The sequence below is a fragment of the Chaetodon auriga genome, chromosome 7 (assembly GCF_051107435.1).
Source record: "Chaetodon auriga isolate fChaAug3 chromosome 7, fChaAug3.hap1, whole genome shotgun sequence".
Lineage (NCBI taxonomy): Eukaryota > Metazoa > Chordata > Actinopteri > Chaetodontiformes > Chaetodontidae > Chaetodon > Chaetodon auriga.
This window is the reverse complement of record NC_135080.1, coordinates 25,501,110-25,518,845: the sequence shown is the minus strand read 5'-3', so window position 1 is coordinate 25,518,845 and position 17,736 is coordinate 25,501,110. Positions and strand designations below refer to the sequence as shown.

The 17,736-nt window shown below is 40.9% G+C and overlaps 1 protein-coding gene across 1 annotated transcript in view; it reads right to left on the bottom strand.

The window, feature by feature from the left end:
- The window catches only part of brip1 (BRCA1 interacting helicase 1), a 45,849-nt gene that overhangs the window by 10,168 nt on the left and 17,945 nt on the right, over positions 1-17,736 (bottom strand). Inside the window, exons 11-16 of the mRNA XM_076734364.1 lie at positions 16,702-16,856; positions 16,417-16,594; positions 15,933-16,073; positions 14,856-15,017; positions 3,508-3,667; positions 3,050-3,171 (exon numbers count right to left, since the gene is read on the bottom strand). Of these exons, the coding sequence (XP_076590479.1) occupies positions 3,050-3,171; positions 3,508-3,667; positions 14,856-15,017; positions 15,933-16,073; positions 16,417-16,594; positions 16,702-16,856 (918 nt within the window). The remainder of the gene's footprint in view (positions 1-3,049; positions 3,172-3,507; positions 3,668-14,855; positions 15,018-15,932; positions 16,074-16,416; positions 16,595-16,701; positions 16,857-17,736) is intronic.

Sequence of the window (17,736 nt, the reverse complement as noted above, 5' to 3'; positions counted from 1 at the left end):
CCCTGCGTTTCAATATAGAGCCGCACATCACTACTTTACTGCTATATGGTGACCAAAAACAGGTACGTTGAATCCTGATTTCCTCTTCCAGTGATAGTATTCACAGGTAATAGTATTGACTATCCAGTAGTGGATACACCATTACATGCCTTTGACACGTGTCATTAGTGTCAGTGTCCCAGTCCTCTCAGTGGTGTAATGGGGGTTAGCTCAAAGACCTTTACAGGCCCCTAGGACCTCTCTGGGGGCCACACTGTCTCTGCCACTAAAAGAGGAGATAATGGGGAGAAGAAGAAACGAAGAAACAAGCAAAGCTGAGTATTAAGACACAAAGAAGGGATGGAAAAAAAATACGAAATAAACAAAATGTAGAATCTAGGATGTTGCAAACATGGTGTGTTAGGTCTGAACAGGGTGGACACAAGAACGAACGCCTCTACAAAATGACCAAACCCAACACTGCAGTTCAAATGTCATGTTTGCACTCTCTAACTTCCAAACTTGTCTACAAGCTATCTTTCAAATTAATCTCACTCTATTTTCTCTAATCAAGTAGCCAGTCAGTAAATTGTTTAAATGTCATAACATTTAATGAAATTTTCATCTTTGTTCTGGTTGGTAAGCTAAGTTGGGAAAATGCACCTTTACCCCTCCAGATGGAAGTGGCATGACAGGTAAAGCACAAGATATTCTTCTTTCAGTCCAAACTGCTTCATCTGGAAATCCAGAAAATAGCATTTCAATTTCTTCCGTCTGTTTAATTTTCCTATGTATTCATTTATCTAAACGAATTTAATCAAGGATGGAGTTTAACAAAAATGAAAGCTGAAGGTTTTTCTGAGACAAAGTCAAAGTGTGAGCAGTCACATCCATCTGCCTTGGTCACTTGATCCTAAAGCAGCCATAATACCTAACAATATAACAAGACGTGGCAGGAGATGGCAAGCTTTCCGAGGAGCAGAGCGCATGTAGCAAATAAACAAAGGCTGTTGATGTGGAGCACAGAGTACGTCATTAGAAATGCACAGCCTCCTCACGCTTGGTCAGCTCCACCTTGGCCCTAACTAGCTCTGGCTTCCTCAAAGCTCCCCCTGGTGTTCTCCGTTCACTCATCTCCTGTTTTATTCTAGATGATGCACATTATTTTACAAGCTTGTGCAGCAGGGTTACACCACTATCACCACTATCATGATACTGTAAATTGATTTAAAACAACAACATATAATGTTATAATCTAACACTGTAAGCTGCTGCATCACTTGCATCAACACCTAACAGCCTCGACAAAAATTAAACTTCTAAAGACTGGTTATCGTTTCAAATGTCTCGGTACTACAAGGATACAATTCCTGTGTGCCAGTGTGAATACCAAACAAGAACGTTACCTAAATGAACAAATCCTTAAAACTTTCTAACTTCCCTTCCCTCTCTGTGCTACTCAGCCCCAAACCCACTGGTTCCTACTGAAGATGGAAATCTTAACAAAGAGCTACAAATATATAGTTTAACTTTTTGAAAAGGTTCAATAATTTCTCAGCTCTCTCAGCTGACCGTTGTCTTTTCTGAACACGCAACACTCAAGCAAGAGACAATAGTGAATTTGTTGGGAATAAGCTGTATCAGACTTTAGATACACAAACAATACTTGTTAGTAGGATCCATTCATCATTGTTTTGGCCTTTTCATGAGACCTGTCAACTTTAAGAAAAATGTCATACATCCCCACACTTAAATGATATAAGTTGATTAAAGATGCTCTGTGAAATAACACATTTAGGTCAATACTAAATAAGCAATGAACACTGCTACCCAGCCTCAATCAAGTCTTGTACAGCATTTACTGCTTAGCTGCAAAACCTACAAAGTACTTTCTTAGCACATTTTATTTAGTCTGGAGAGCAATTTTATTTTTATTCCATTAGATGTGTTTGGTTAACCTCCTATTGTCAGCTGGATTTTTACTAGTTTCTAGGAATTAGCGAAGGCATTTCAAAATCCAGTGTCAATCCTGTAACTGTTAGTTAACAAACAAAATTATGTTCATGAAATGCTAGACTTTTCATCTAACAAAGAAGAGGTGTCTCATATGGTCAAACCATAATATGACCTTTTTTTCCAGCATGCTTTAGACCATCTGCCTGCACCTAAACAGCAGTGCTAATACAAAATAGGAAATGTGAAAAATAATTTAATCAAAGAAATAAAAATGAAATAGAAGCAATGCCCTGAGAGCTGACAGTGGGGAAACTGACAGCTTTGGCTAAGGTGAAAGGGTCTAGGAAGCCTCAATCACCCACACATCTTGCCACACTGACAGAACAGGTTAGTGAAAGCTTCGTCATGCTCTGACAGGAGGATGTAGAGGAGTAAAGGGGAGGAGAAGTGGGAGGCGGGGAGAGAGTCAAACTTAAAGGTCAACTTTATCTGCTAAGGATGGGGCCGACAGTGCAACATCGCTTTGGGATTTTTTTTTACGGATCACCAAAAAGAGATGCTCTTATTTGGTGTGGGTTTATGTGTATGCGTGAGTATGTCTGTGTGATATATTTTTGTGTTGAAGGTATCCAAAATGTTTAAGCTCGGCCAAAAAACATGAAGCGGACATTAACAGACACTGCATGAACACTAACATTATCATGGTACCAACTTTAACAACACAAAGACGCCATTAACTTGCATATGCACCGCTCTATAGTTTTGTGGGTACTATAATTAAGTCTTCTGTAAATAAGAGTTCAGCTGATATTTCCACCACTCAGATAGAGGCATCTCACAGACTTCATGCACTGCTGCTGGTGGTGACAGTCTGGTTGCACCGTGTACAGGGCTCTACATTAGCAACAGTAAATATCCCTATAGTGTTGTCAGGGGTGTGACAGGGAGATAAAATACTATGTAATAGACAATAAAATACTTATTTAGCTTTTTTTGCCCAATCATATTGTTTTCTTACCCCGTAGCCAATGTTCCATGGTTCAGTGGTTGAGACCTCTGATTCAAACCACTCGCTCAGCATGTACAACTTCAACACCATTGTGATTCTTCGTACCTGGAGGTCTTTGATGTTTGGGAAGGGAATTCCAATGGTGACCACCGCCCTGGCATTGTCATCTGTGAAGTCGAGTCCTTCACTCACTTTACCCCTGCAGACAGCAATCAGCAGTGCTCCGTCTATAATAAAGAAATCACATACAGTACAGAGTACACCAACACTGTAAATGACAAGTAATATGCTATAGAGTTCTGAACAGTTACTAAAACTATTCAATGGAAAATTAAGATGTTGTTAGCATCGGTGCAGCCTTACAAATGACAGCTTAAGTTCAGATGCAGTAGCACTATCACATTTAATTGTGTTACAAATCAACTAATTACTAGATTCACTGTGCAAACACTTGACTAGAACAAATTAGTGTATATTTGCACAAATTTACAGACATCAAGCCACCAATCAAGCTGCTTCATAGTGATGTGGCAAGAGCAGTAACTGGTCCAAATGTGTCTCACCTCTTTCCTCACAGTATTTGATGGCATCGTAGTACGTCTGTAGCAGCTCGTCAAAATCCCCCTTGCCACCACCACGGGGCTCTGTGATCACAGTCTTCTGCTGTTCTAGCTTCTCCCAGAGACCAGTGTTGGTCCATCGGTCACGCAGCTTGTCCAGCATCTTAATCAAATCACAGGACGCATGTTGTAAATAGTTGTTTGCTGAGGTTTTCTTGAAGAAACAGAAACTGGTCACATAGAGTCAGAATCATGAGAGTGAGCCTACAACATGGCTAAGCAAGAGCAGTAAATTTAAGATTGTTCTCAAATACAGGAGGATCTCTGGTGAACACACTTTCACTACTTCAAAAATAGAACTATGTTTTATAACAAGTATAACCGTTAACCTTCAACTACCTGTGTATAATATAGTACCTGAGCTGACAAGTAAGGTATTTGATCACTGCATATCTTCATCTGCTTGACACTTCGCAGATTAAGAATTAGAACCTCAAGCAAGTTGCCTTTGCAAAGCATGTAGAAGTACCATGACCTGGATGAATGGGAATCTTAACAAACGCTTGGAGGAATAAACACAGGTTTCTATTAGCAGGGCTGGCTAAAGGCATAGGCCATATAGGCGGTCGCCAAGCACACCATCTTTTGGTGGGTGCTGGTTGTCCTCGTGAAAAAACTAAAAATAAAATAAATAAATAAATGAAAATTCACTGGTGGGTCTGTCGAGCAGCGTGGCTCTATAGATTGCAATGTCAGCCAAACATCAGCCAAGGTCAACCACTTTGGTCTAGCCTTAAATGTTTTAAGAACTAGTGGATGGATTACCATGAAAAGTCATGGTGTGAAACATCTTTACATAAGTTTGTCAGTACTTTAGTATAATACTTTAGTTTAGCACAACCTCACAGAGCTGCTAGCATGGCTGTAGACTTTTACACTGCGTCTACACAGGAGGCAGTATTGAGTGTAGGTCAGCCATGTTTTAGCAGTGCTCTAGGCCCAATATAGAACCATTGTAGTTTAGCAAGTAAAACTGAAGAAAATAGACTTAAAGCATAAAAATAAGCTCTGAGTCATATTTCCACACTTACACTGAGTGAAACGCCATTACGAAGCCTGTGTAGACAGATGGATTAATTAAAATGCTGTTGAAATGCCTCCTGTGTGGACAATTGATAAGCTTGTGAACTTCAGTATAGCTTTACATGGTCAGGCCCCTCTTTTCATATTACTCTTCAATAAAGTTCCAAATGTTTAAAGATATATAAACAATGTAAATCCCACATCATTGAGAAGGATGTACAGGACAGTTTCACCTGCAATGCAGAAAGTGAAGGTATGTTGCCAAGTGTATTAGATAGATAGATAGATAGATAGATAGATAGATAGATAGATAGATAGATAGAATCCCTCCACACAACACAAGCACTGTATGGTCAGCGAGCATTAATTTGTTAACTGTAAGGCATGAAATTGTAACACGTAACAATGACACTTTCCAATTCTGAAATATAAAGCTTGCAACAAAGAACAGGAAGCATTTAGCTACCCACGTTTGCTCCCATGTCTTGAAACAGCTTAGATTTCTTTGCTTTACTTGTACTTGGCAGAGGGCTGATGTGTTTAAACCACCTCTGTAATAAAATCACTGTTCTGTGCTATTGTTAGTGCCGAAAGCCATCAGCTCTCAGGGGAGACACATTGATCTAAAAGCCCTCATCCTAGCATGGCCCCACTCATGTCTGTCCTGTGCAGATTATATCCTTGAATAAGCATAGCTACACAATCAAAGAGCAGCTTCACTGGATTGGAAATGTGTTAGAAAGGTCAAGTAGAAGTTCTTCTTGTAGTCAGCAGAAAACTTCTCAAAAGGCAAATACTGACAACCTGTGAAGCCTGAGTCTGATGCAGATGGGGCCACCAGATGAGAGGAAGGTGGGGGGTATTCACTGACATCTTGTCCCCAACAGCACACATATTCTGTTTACTTGCAGGAACAGCCAACACAAGTATTCCTCCAAACACCACACGAAACTAAACAGAAATTTACTCTGTGGGTTATGAACAGAACAGAGGAAAACAACAAAGGCAGAAAGGGAAAAGAAACAGCATGGAAGCGATGATAGTTTCTTGCATGCCACTGTGATTGCCTCAAAGTGGTGAAATGAAGCATGGGGAAGATTTTGTCAGGTTGGTGCCTCCTAAAGCAAGTGAGGCCAGGACGTTTGCATCAATAAAACATGGCACATTCACTAAATATGCAGTGTTACATCGACAAGGACCCCCCTTACGTGCGTCTTCAGCTCAGCAACTGTTTGTCCTGCAATTGCTTTCCAGTGCAATCTTGGGCAGGAGATGAATAATTCATGTTATGTACTTGAGGCAGATCTACCGCTAAACAAAACAGCCATTATCTGCCAGGCTGCACTTGGAAAGGAGCTGATTCCACAAGGCAAAGAGTACGGAGGAAAAATGCTCTCACTGATGGAAGTTATGTGACAGGATAAGTGAAGAAAGAATCAAGGATTGTGTCTTGCAGATACCATAATTATATATGCAGTACTTAATCTGACAGTACTACAAGTACATCTATTTGGTTTTTTTTTTTTTATCACTGGCACAATATTTTTACCATTAAATAACAGAAAAATCAAGGAAACTCAACAATTTGGGCTTGTGAAATACCAAAGGCTATTATATAAAGATCAGAGATCATTTTCCAGTGATGTATGATGACGAACAGTTCGTTCAAAAGAGGGGCAATGAAAGGAGGAGCTGTGTATCGTCAGCATATGAATGGTATGAGAAGCCATGTGAGTGGATGACTGCACCAAGTGCCGTGGTGTATATTGAGAGGAGAAGAGGTCCAAGCACTGAATCTTGAGGTACCCCTGTGGACAAGCAGTGGGATTTAGACACTTCTCCCCTCCAAGAAACTGCAAAGGATCTCCATGAGAGGTAGAACTCAAACCAGCGGAGAACACCTTCTGACATGGTTAGTCCCCAGTCAGAATGGTGTCTGGCTTATCAGGTGTGGGTCCACCAGTATTACTTCTGGCCTTTGGCTTATCAGACAGGGAGTTAGCAATATTTTTCCTGACCCTCATCCTAGTAGTCATTTTGGCGCTGTTTCTTGAGTTTTGGCCAGTCTTAATGCTTGTGGTGTGATTAGTTTCCCTGGCATTAACATGGTGTTATCACACCTTTCATTGTTCAGAGTCAGTGGGTCACACCTGTTTCGCAAGGAGAGTTTGGGTAATGAAGTGAGGGCAGGTGCCATGTTCCAAAATTTCTTGCTGGATTTGCCTTTGCGGTAAACAATGTAAGCCTAAGTCCTTGCTGGAGTGGATGCTCTCAGTTTGGCATCAATGCTGTGCCAGTATAAAGCATCATTAAGGCTTTCAAGGCAGCATGTCAGACAAATTTGTGCCACTTTGCAGGTGATGTAATCCCATGCATAAAAGTCTGTCAATTTTCTGCACCCTGTGCAGGTGCTATTCCAGCACCTGCATGCCACTTCCCACTGGGAAATTCTGTGAAAAGGACAGTCCCTGGAGACACTGCTGTGTGTTGAGGCATGCTCAACTATATGTACTTAGTATGGCACTAACCACAGCACCTTTCCACCAGAGAGATTACAGTCCATGGCCCTAGAGTCAGTTTTCTTTGCCAGGGGTTGGCATGGCAAAGCCCACGCCTTTGAATGCCACACAGCTGGAAACACAGTAGATGTGAAGATAATGAAGCAAAACCCAGAACAAGAAGCAGCTTCCAGCGACAATCCCTGGCCCTATCTGGCCTCACTTTTTATACCAATATCTAAAAAAAAGACAACAGTTACATGATAAATTGAGACTGACATCTCCACTTTTAAAATCTCTTCTTCTAAACTCCACAAGCACATTGAAGTAAGTTGCACATACTGTTGGTCAAAATGTAATTAGCCAGCTTTGTTAATTTTTCATGTTTAACATTAATCTTTGATGTTACGATACATCAACTTATCTGGCTGCCTGTGGTTTGTTGGTCTTTTAAACTGGCCTGCTTTACAAAGCAGTTGTTCTAACATAATGCCAAATGCAACATTAACGTTATTTTCAATTACTTTCATTAATGTAAAAAATGGAAGTTAACTTGAGTAACTTATGAACCAGGTGCTTTTTTTCCTACTTTTAATTGAGTAGGTTTCTCAAATGGTAATTTTCACTTTTATTTGAGTCATTTTTTATTAGAGTAATTGTACTTTCACTTGAGTCTAGACTTTTAGTACTCTACTCACCACTGTGTCCCCAAAACCACAGTTTCAAGGATAACAAGGTGCACACAAACTCCATTTTAAATTGCTGATTCTCAAAGGCATTCTTGACTAATTCAACCAGTCAACTGTACTCAGTTCTGATGCTTCTGTGTTGACTAAAGACTTGAAATGTTGGTTTTTCACATAGTCTCTGGCCAATATAGTCCAATCAAGACAAAGTTCAATAGAAGTGGTGCATCAGAGGCGCCATTTTGTTGAACAGTGCTGAATTAGAATGTGTTAATTTGGTGATGGTCATTTGCATGATTATCACCATTCTTCTTTGATCAATCTGATCCAAGTATCATTTGCATTCATAGAATCAGAATCCTAATCCATGACTCATTTTTTAAACATATTTGGTAAAACCTTGAAATGATTTGTTCGAGAACAAAACTACAGTTGTTCAGATGCTGCAACCGACACACCTGACTAATCATCAAATGTTTCACATCACTAGTCACCTGTTTCACGAAATCCAACTTCAATATCAAATACACTTCATTTATGATTATATTTAATGCCCATTCAACCATTCATGTTAGACTATGGCCAAGGGTGGGAGAAAGGTTGCAGAATCAAGTTTGAGAACCCCAAGATGTACAGCCGCAGATCTGACGATACAACTACATCTTTGTTCTTTGGCTTAAACACGTGGTTCTCAAAGTGGATGGCTGGGCATGGATGACCAGGGGAAAATATGGAGTGAAACTATGTTGAATAAGTATGCTTTATTTACTTATTTATTTGGCTTTTTAGAGGAGAGTGACAGTATGGATTTATTGGCAAGCTCCACAGCTTTGGAGTTACAAAGTACGATCAGCTCTGAAAATTCACCTGAGTCAGAGAGAGAAGTAATTGAGCTCGACCCAAACCCAACAGGCATTCTGTTTTTACGTTCGAAACTGAGCCGAGCCCAAGGCATTTAATGCAAGATGAAGCACAGAGTTTGTGTTACGCAATTGTTCAGGCTGCATCCTACACCCTCTGTCCACATTGTTACAAGAGTGAATTCCAAGTCTTCTTGCTGTCATATCTCATCTGCATTCTGGAAACAAGTCCTTTGAACTGATCAAAATAAAATAGGACTTTTTGGCTGCAATGAGCAAAGGTGCGTTTGGAGATAAAAGGGTACAGAATTTCACACAAACGACACCTCCAACCACCGCTCCTCTGTCAGGCATGGAGGTGGATCCATCGTGTTTTGGGCTTGTGTTATAGCCAGTGGCATGGGGAACATTTCACTGGTAGAGGGAAGATGGACCTCAAAAGAGCAGTGCATGCAAGACTGCCCAAGAATCTCAAAGAACTAGAGGTGTTTTGCAAAGAAGAATGGATGAAATTCCCTCAAACAAAAATGTAAAGACTCTTAGCTGGCTACAAAAATGTTTACAAGTTGTGACACTTTCCAAAGGTGGTGTTACAAAGTACTGATAATGCATGGTGCCCAAAATTTTGCCTCTGGCCATTTTCCCTTTTTGTTATTTTGAAATTTTAAAAGACAGAAATAAAAAAGTAATCTTGGTTAAAATATTAAAGAAATGTGTCATCTTCAACCATCTTTATCCCAATGGGTCCAGTCAGGCGCTGGCTGGATTAATCCCTGTCACTGTGTTTGTCTGAGATGGGTATAACTGATACTAGAAACACTGGTCTCTCTGGTTTACCACACAGCATGGCCACAATATACATAAATCCTTAAAAGCAGAATTTGGGTGAAGGTGGTGTGTTTGCAGGGTTGATGGTTTGCAATACATGACAGGTGCTACTTTCATGGCTTCAGTCAAACTGATGGAGACCATGTAGATCACCAGACTGGTCTGATGAACCGCATGGATGTAGGCATGAAGTAGAGCATTTCACTGTGCAGTCAAACAGATCTTCAGCACCTTCAGCAAAGGCTTTCAGCCATATGAGTGTTAGACAACACAGAAATTACAGACATGAGCACCTTCATGAATAATTTAGGTACAACATCTGACAGAGTCCTGGTGTTTAGTTGGCACACTGGGCTGGGCTACGAACTGTCAATCTACATGCTCAACTCCTCAGCTCTTTTGAATTTGAATACTGAATTTTAAGACAAAATGCTCACAAAATCTGAAAATAGCAGGTAGCCATTATTTAAGGCCTGCAAATTTGACACTGAGAACCACCATAAAAGAAAAGGACGGTAAATTTTAAATATGCCCGATAGGTTAAGCATTATAAATTACATTCCACTCTATTTTAGAAATGTGTGCTTTTTGGAAAATATATAATATGTAAGAGAAAGTACCAGTTATGTCACTTACAGTATATAGTGTAGGTACATACAGTATATACAGGGTTTGAGGCCTTTTTATTTTGTATGCAAAGAGCACAAAAGCTTAGTTACTTTTCCTTGCCTAAGATTAAAGGATATTACACTTAGTCATACAGGATTTCAATGCATCTCTAAAGCATAAGCTATTATTGTAGTTGTCTGAAAAAGACAGTTGTAGTTATTTGTTGGCTAGCACTTACGATTTTAACAGGAGATCTGAAAAGGCACACAGTTATGATGACCAGGATACATGAATGAGAATGAGCAGTATTTAGCACATACTGCAGGAGGGCACAAAGAAGTGTGAATAATTTATTTCCCTTTCTAGGCATAGTAGGTGCAATGCTCAGCTTCTGCCAGTGACATGGTGAAGTGGGCCAGGTATTTCTGCCAATTAGGACAGGGTGGTGAAACAACTAGATAGAAGCAGTGAACTGTAGTGTTTCTCGCACTTTTACACTTCCCCTTTCTTACCCCCTGACTATCTCCCCATCTTTCACCTCCTCTGCATCCGGCCTCGCTCTCTCATTCCCCGTGTCCCTGGTGTCATTGAGCTGTGTGGCGACACATTACAGCTCCTCCAGTGCCTGCTGAATTATGGAAGGGGTTTGGAGGCGACGGCATTAATGAAACATGCAGCCAGGAGCCACATTTCGCAGTGGCGAGGGGAGACGTGTTGTTGCGGTGTAAATTATTCAGCCCCAAAATATCACAGCAACCATCACGCCAAGACTGGTGGCAAGGAGCCACCTGCCACCTCTGGCCTGCCACTCTTTCCCTTGTCGGCTGCTCTACACATCCCAGCCACACTGGTGGTGACAACGGAACGCTGCAAAAACACTGGCTGCTGCCCAGAGAAGAAGACTGCCACTGATAAGATTCCTTTTACTTCCTTAAGAAATACATATATATTAAACTGAGATTAATAAAACATTCATTCTTGGGACATTTTCATGTCTCATACCCATTTGATCGGTTATTAGTATATATGGAAGGTTTTCAGATCATTATTATTTATGATCACAAATTTGAACACTTGCCATTTTTCTCTGTTTTATGTCACTGTTAACTGGGTATCTTTAAGTTTTGGACTTAGAGTGCTGCTCAGACACAACAAGCAATTCAGAGACATCATCTTGGACTTTTCACTTTTTTGGGAGAATTCTGAAATGATTAATAACCAAAACATTAATCATCACAGCTGTGCTTTTTTCTTACATCATGTCTGAAAATTCTGCATTACGTTTCATTATATTTCAAATGCAATGGCAGCTATAAACTGTTAAACTGATGTACTGTATTGGAACAAAGAGAACCGACTTGCGATCCTTAAGTCTGAAACTCTGAGCCTCCCAAAAAAGCTCCAGCCTAGTCAAACACCAGTAACCCTGAAGTTTCCACTGTAAAAAACTCATATAAAACATCACCTGAGCACTACAAAAAAATCAGGGGGTATGCTGCACTGGGCAAATTGACCCATGAATGTAACATGCTCCCAAACACAGACAGAAACAGCGTCATTTGAATTAGCAGTATTTCTGGAGCTGTGTGATTGGCACTTCAGATGCCCCTGGGCTGCTGAGGACAGTGCGTGCTGGTGGGTGCTCACCCTTCAGTCCAATTTGACTTTGATTTGACACGCGCTCGGCAGAGCCCAGGCGCCAGCGCTGGGTGCGTCTTCACACAGACAGTGAGGCGACATCACCTAATGGCCCTTATCTCAATCTCCTTTAAAAGCATCTTGTATTCCCTGCCATCTTTTCACCTCTGCAAAACCCTGGTTTTTTTTTTGTTTTGTTTTTTCTAAATAAACCATCAGTCCCCCTCTCCAGTGGAGCACCAGTCCCTTCCTTTGGCGGCTGGGACCAGACAGCAAGGCCTGCTGTGGTTTTAATGGGCATTAACTAGGGGGCTGTTGAGGCTAAAGTGCTACAAAACCACAGCACTGGTGCAGGCTGTCTGGGAAAGTGTGTGAGACCATGATTACAGGCATACTTTGTGTGTCCATGTGTATCTTAAAAGAAAAAAAAAAAACAACTATGTGTTAATGCCAAACATTTTCTGTTTTCTTTGCATTTATTTGACTTGACATGACGTGACAACCTTAGCTACAGTTACAGAAATCCAAAGAAAGCTAATTTGTCAATTCTGGCAAAAAAGACAGCACTGATTTAGATTGGTTTTGTTACTTATTTTACTACTTATGTACTTTTTCTATCTGCATTAAGAAGATAATGCAACTGAACTTAAACAGTGCCGATTCATCTTGCTGCATACTTGTGACATTGTGTGTTTATGTGCGTATGTGAGAGAAGCAAATAGAGACTTCAGGTCCACCTTCTTGACTCTCCACTGAGCTAGCTGTGTATGTGGGGCTGATAGCCATCACCTAGACACACTGAACAGGGATGTCTGGAGATGACCTATCCACACACACACACACACACACACACACACACACACACACACACACACACACACACACACACATCACAGGGCAGACGGGACTCAGCGGCACCAACAAGGCCTCCACGGGCTCCAATTAATACCCCAGCCTTTCATATCTCCTCATCTCCTCATCTTTAAGAGCTGACTGCAGATTAAATATTTATGCATCAGCACAGAGAGAGAGAGATAGAAGTCTCCTACATGGCTATCAATAATAAAAAAACATCCCACAGCTCATACTCACTCCTTGGCTAGCATCACAGACTGACAAAAAAGAAGGTAAAATGAGAAAACAACAAGGCCCGAAGCCTTAGCTCTTCCTCACAGTTTGGATGGCGGTGTCATCAGCTGTTTGAGAATGCAACTGGATAGCAAGCAAACAAGGACTGCAGAGAAATCAAACCAATGATCACTGCATGTGACACGCTGAAATACAAGTCGAACAGGAACCATGTAAATATGCCAAAGGCAAAAACTAAATTTGCCAAGAGCTAATCGCAACTGTGAAGGTCCACTGATTTAATATAGAATGATGTGTCCTCTTAACATGACACTGACTCATCACAGCACAACACAGTAGGTCAGTGACGCCTGGCTTTCATGATACAATGTATTTCCACTTGAAACAGCATGTGAGTGTAGGACATAACAGTGGGAAGGGCAGTTCAAAAGTTCAAAGTGCCTTATAGATAATCGTGAGAAAAGAAAACAAGGTTTTTCACTGTGGTAACGTTTGGCAAAATGTAAGATATTAAATGATAATGGGTGTAAGATATATTTATAGAAAAACTGTGTATGATCCAAAGCTGGCAAAATGTTTCAGCATTTCTATCAGGTGAACATCATTTAGACACAAAGCATTTTTTCAGGTGTGTGGGACAGTATGGCTGTCGACCTCTTCCACACACTACTTCTTTCTTCAGAGCAGCTGTATTTACCTTAAAGCTCATGTGTTGCTCTTACAGCCCTGGTCATTCTAACAAAAGTCCTCAGTGATTAAAAACATAACCTGGGAGGTGGCAGGTTAATCTGTTGGATTGCCAGAGGATTAATAATATTGGAAAAAACAATATAAGCCACATAACCAACATTCAGTTTTTCAACCATATCTCTATTCTGTCTCTTTTCCCTGTCAATTACTGGAAAATGTTACAGTTGGGAACTAGTTGGATTTGGTTCATTGACCAAAATTACTAATCAACCAAAGATACACATAACATGTCCAATGCGGACAAACACAATGATAAATGAAATCCACTTGACCCTTTGGAAGCTAATGAGACAGCTGAGCTATAGTGGACATCAATTATTCATGAACAAAAACGCACAACAAACAAAGGGGGACAAAGTGTCTATGAGAGCACTCCGAAGTGTCCTCATTAACTGAAAGAGGATACAGTTCTGTAAGGATGATGGTATTTAACAAGTACTTGACAAGCACCTCTATTGATTAGTAGTGATCTATTGTAACATATGACACCACTGACAGCTGCCTCATCACAGTGGGATTGTGTTGGAGGGCAGTGTTGGGTTTGGAAACTGTTCCTTGTTTTGTATGGCATAAGTGAACAGAAATACCTTCAAACCACAAGAGCACTGGACACGACTCAAATCCATGGTCTCTAGCTCCTTCCAGTGGTAAAATGTGGAAATGTTCTAACAGCAAACAATCCACCACCACTTCAACACAATGTCATTAATCATTTTGAATGTAAATCAAGCTGAAAAATAGAAACCACCAGTAGCCCTCCAACACAATACCACCTTACTCAGAATGACAAGGGAATACTTTAAGAGTGTTTTGTGTTGCCTGCTGTATGTACATCGTAAACAACGACGAGTGTTGCGAGAAGCCTCCATCAGATGCGGTGTGTTGGAGCTGCATATGGAGGTTTTCCTGCAGAAGAGCTATCTCATAGCGCAAAGTTGTGTTAGAACAAATTTGTTGATATTCATTGAAATTGAAATATTTTCTTGTTGAATTGTTGAAATTGTATTCAGCCATCACCTGATTAGATACTCTTTCTAATGACAAAATGTACTAAAATCAGAAAACAAACTTATCAGAAACATTCAAATCGAAAACACAGAGGTTGTGTGAAGAAGAACTGCTGGGACCAGCACCAGGTCCACTGAAAATGTGAGAATGTTTTAAAACCTGAACTGCACACCACAAACACATAACCAATGTCATTCTGAAGGTGCAAGTACATGACACGTCAAGCTCTTATTCCGTCAGACCAGTAATTCCATAGCCTTTGTTTCCTGTTTTAGTAGGGTGTGTTTTAGTGGGATATTTACCTTGTAAGAAGGCAAAAAGCAGAGCACACCCTTGGTCACAGCCTGGCAGACATGGAGCAGCAGCGCACCCACCTCGTCCTGGAAGGCATATGTTTCAGCATGTTGGAAGGTGGCACAGAGTTTTCTGCCCTGGGGTCCTGCACCAACAGTGCCTACCCAAACCTGATGAGAAGGCATTAGAAATCTGAAGTTCACGTCACCATTGTACTTCATATTATCATTATATTTGCGCATTATCATGTCAGCCCAAAGAATTCGTTTTCAGGAAAGCTTTCAGGAAACTAATACCTCATTCACACCAGGTGTTAAAACGCAAAACATTACCCGGATAATAAAGATCCAATCTTGTCTATGCTGTGTCAGTTTGCCCCGGTGTGCTGCAGTACCAACGTGTACAGATCAGTGACGAGATAAATGATGTGTCTTGTTCACAGCAGATCAGCTGCACAGACGAGTGCAACGTGTCGCACGCACAATTATTTCTTATTGTACATCATTCAATTCCCATCAATGGTGCTTTAATTTGAAGAACACGTCTTTTGGCACTTTGATAGCACAGAATAGATGTGAGGCGTGTCTCTTTCAGCCTTCTCACATTTTCGCTCACTAAATCTGAACAACAGCTTGTATTGGCTAAAAACAAATATCTGTATGTTGTTTAGTCTACATATTCCAGCAACCTAGCTAAGATCCAAACATAATGCGAGCTAGACTATCTCCAGATGTGGTCAGGCAGATCCGATCACATTCCAATCACAGTGTATTTACACCTTATGATAGCATGTGTTTTTCCTTATCCAGATAACGTGTCAGGATACAGATTACATTTTAATATCAAGTGTAAAGGGGGTTTCAGTGATTTCGATAAGGCCTGAGGTCCCTGGAGGGAGGTTTAAATTCATAAATCAGAGTCATGTTATTTTATGGGGATTGTAGATAAAGAAATCAAGCAGTATGACACAGAACATGGCCACAGTATTATATACATTATACAGTAATGCACTTTGTCAGAACAGCAACAAAATGCATAGGTTACAGTGTTCCCAGAGGCTCAGTGAGATGGATAAACCTACTGACCTGGGACTTGTTGATAACATGGTTGGCCTCCAGCTGGATGGAGAATTTCACCCCAAGTTCAGAGGAGAAGGAGCCCATGGGTGACAAGGTTCCTGATGTCAGCACAATGCTGTGCACAGAGCCACTCAAGTCAGAGAAAGCCTGGGAGACACAGACAGATAATGATCCTCCAAGGGGTGTTGTAGCTGTAATTTATGCCATAATGAAAACATTCAATATTAAGGGGCATTAGTGGGACAGTGGAGATAGACGAGCTGGATAAAACCGAAACAGTCTTTCATACTTAACCCTTGGCCAGTAACCTTCATTTCAGACTCAAATAATTCATGATTTGAGTTAGATTTGAGTTCACTTTATTATTATAACATTTTTCTGTATCCCAAAACAAAAGAGTTCCATAGCCTGTTCAGTCGAGCCTGCTTATAGATTTCAGTAAAGATCAGTGTGGCCTACATGGCAGACTGTGCCATGTCTAACCTCTCACCACAGCAGGGTTGAGGCACCAGAAGCTGACTGTTAAGACTTCTGTCTTGACGCGGATGCTCCGGCGTTGTCTGGGTCGTGACCGAACCAAAAAGCCCTGGGCATCAGGGACATCAGGTGGGACCTGGTTTGTCCAAGCATAGCTCTTCTGCAGAGCTACCCGGTAGTCTTCAGCAAACCTATGGACAGACAGAGAATAACTGAGTGATCATTCAATTCTATAGCCTATTCATCAAAGGCACTGGCATGACTGAGGACTGGCAGACATGTTTGGTTTGTCTCTGACCTGCAGTTGTCCCTGTAGAGGAAGTCCAGCACCATGAAGAGGCTTTTGAGGACAGCGGAGGTAGCTGAGCTGATGGTTGAGATCTGCACCGAATCCTCTTTACCATTAATCAAACCGACACGCTCCTCTTTCTCCAATACTGCTGCCAAGTTTTGCTGTTACACAGACAGTGGAAGACATATGTGAAAAAACAGGGACATCTACAACCAAATAAGAACACACAGCTAACATTTAAATATAATAAATCTACATTTTTACAAGTAATATCACATCCTATTACTTTAACCATTATCCGAAAACGACAAACCGAAAAAATAACCTCAAGGACAAACTGTGGTGTTAATGTTGTCCTAAATTAGCAGTATGAGTGCATTAATTTCTGTGTGGCACTTAAAACCTCAGAGTTGCCAAAGTCAAAAATCTTCAAAGAAGGCCTTCATTTCCATATAGGTGTCATACATGCACATCATAATGTAAAATTCCTAAATGGCACCATAAACATGGGACACAGCCTATAAATACTGAGCAAGGACAACACTGTCCATTGTCCCCCTTCACCACTGAATAAACCACCAGATTTACCACTAAATCAGATGGAGGGAACACAACGAGATTTTAGCCTTGAAAACATGTGCTGGGATCGACTGGGCCAAACACTTGGGAACTGAACCAATCAGCAAAGAGTAGTAGAAGCATTAAATATAGGTGCAATACTGAAATGCAGTGAAGCTTGATTTTGCACCTGCACCAGCCACAGGTCCTTTCAGACTCATACAGAACACTCCTGCACGCTGGTCACTGAGGGAATGTCAATCAAAACCTGTGAGGGTTCAATTAAAAGTCCGAACTAAAGTTTGTGTTTTTGTTATATTTTATACATTAGTTTTGGTTTCACGTTGCCAACACATGAATGCGCTTGTGCAAACGCACAAAAGAACTACACATACATGACAAAGCAACATCCTGCCGTCATCAGGAATTGATTGGTTTGTAGACAGGAATGTCCACCATCAACGTGTTGTCATTTCATTTCCT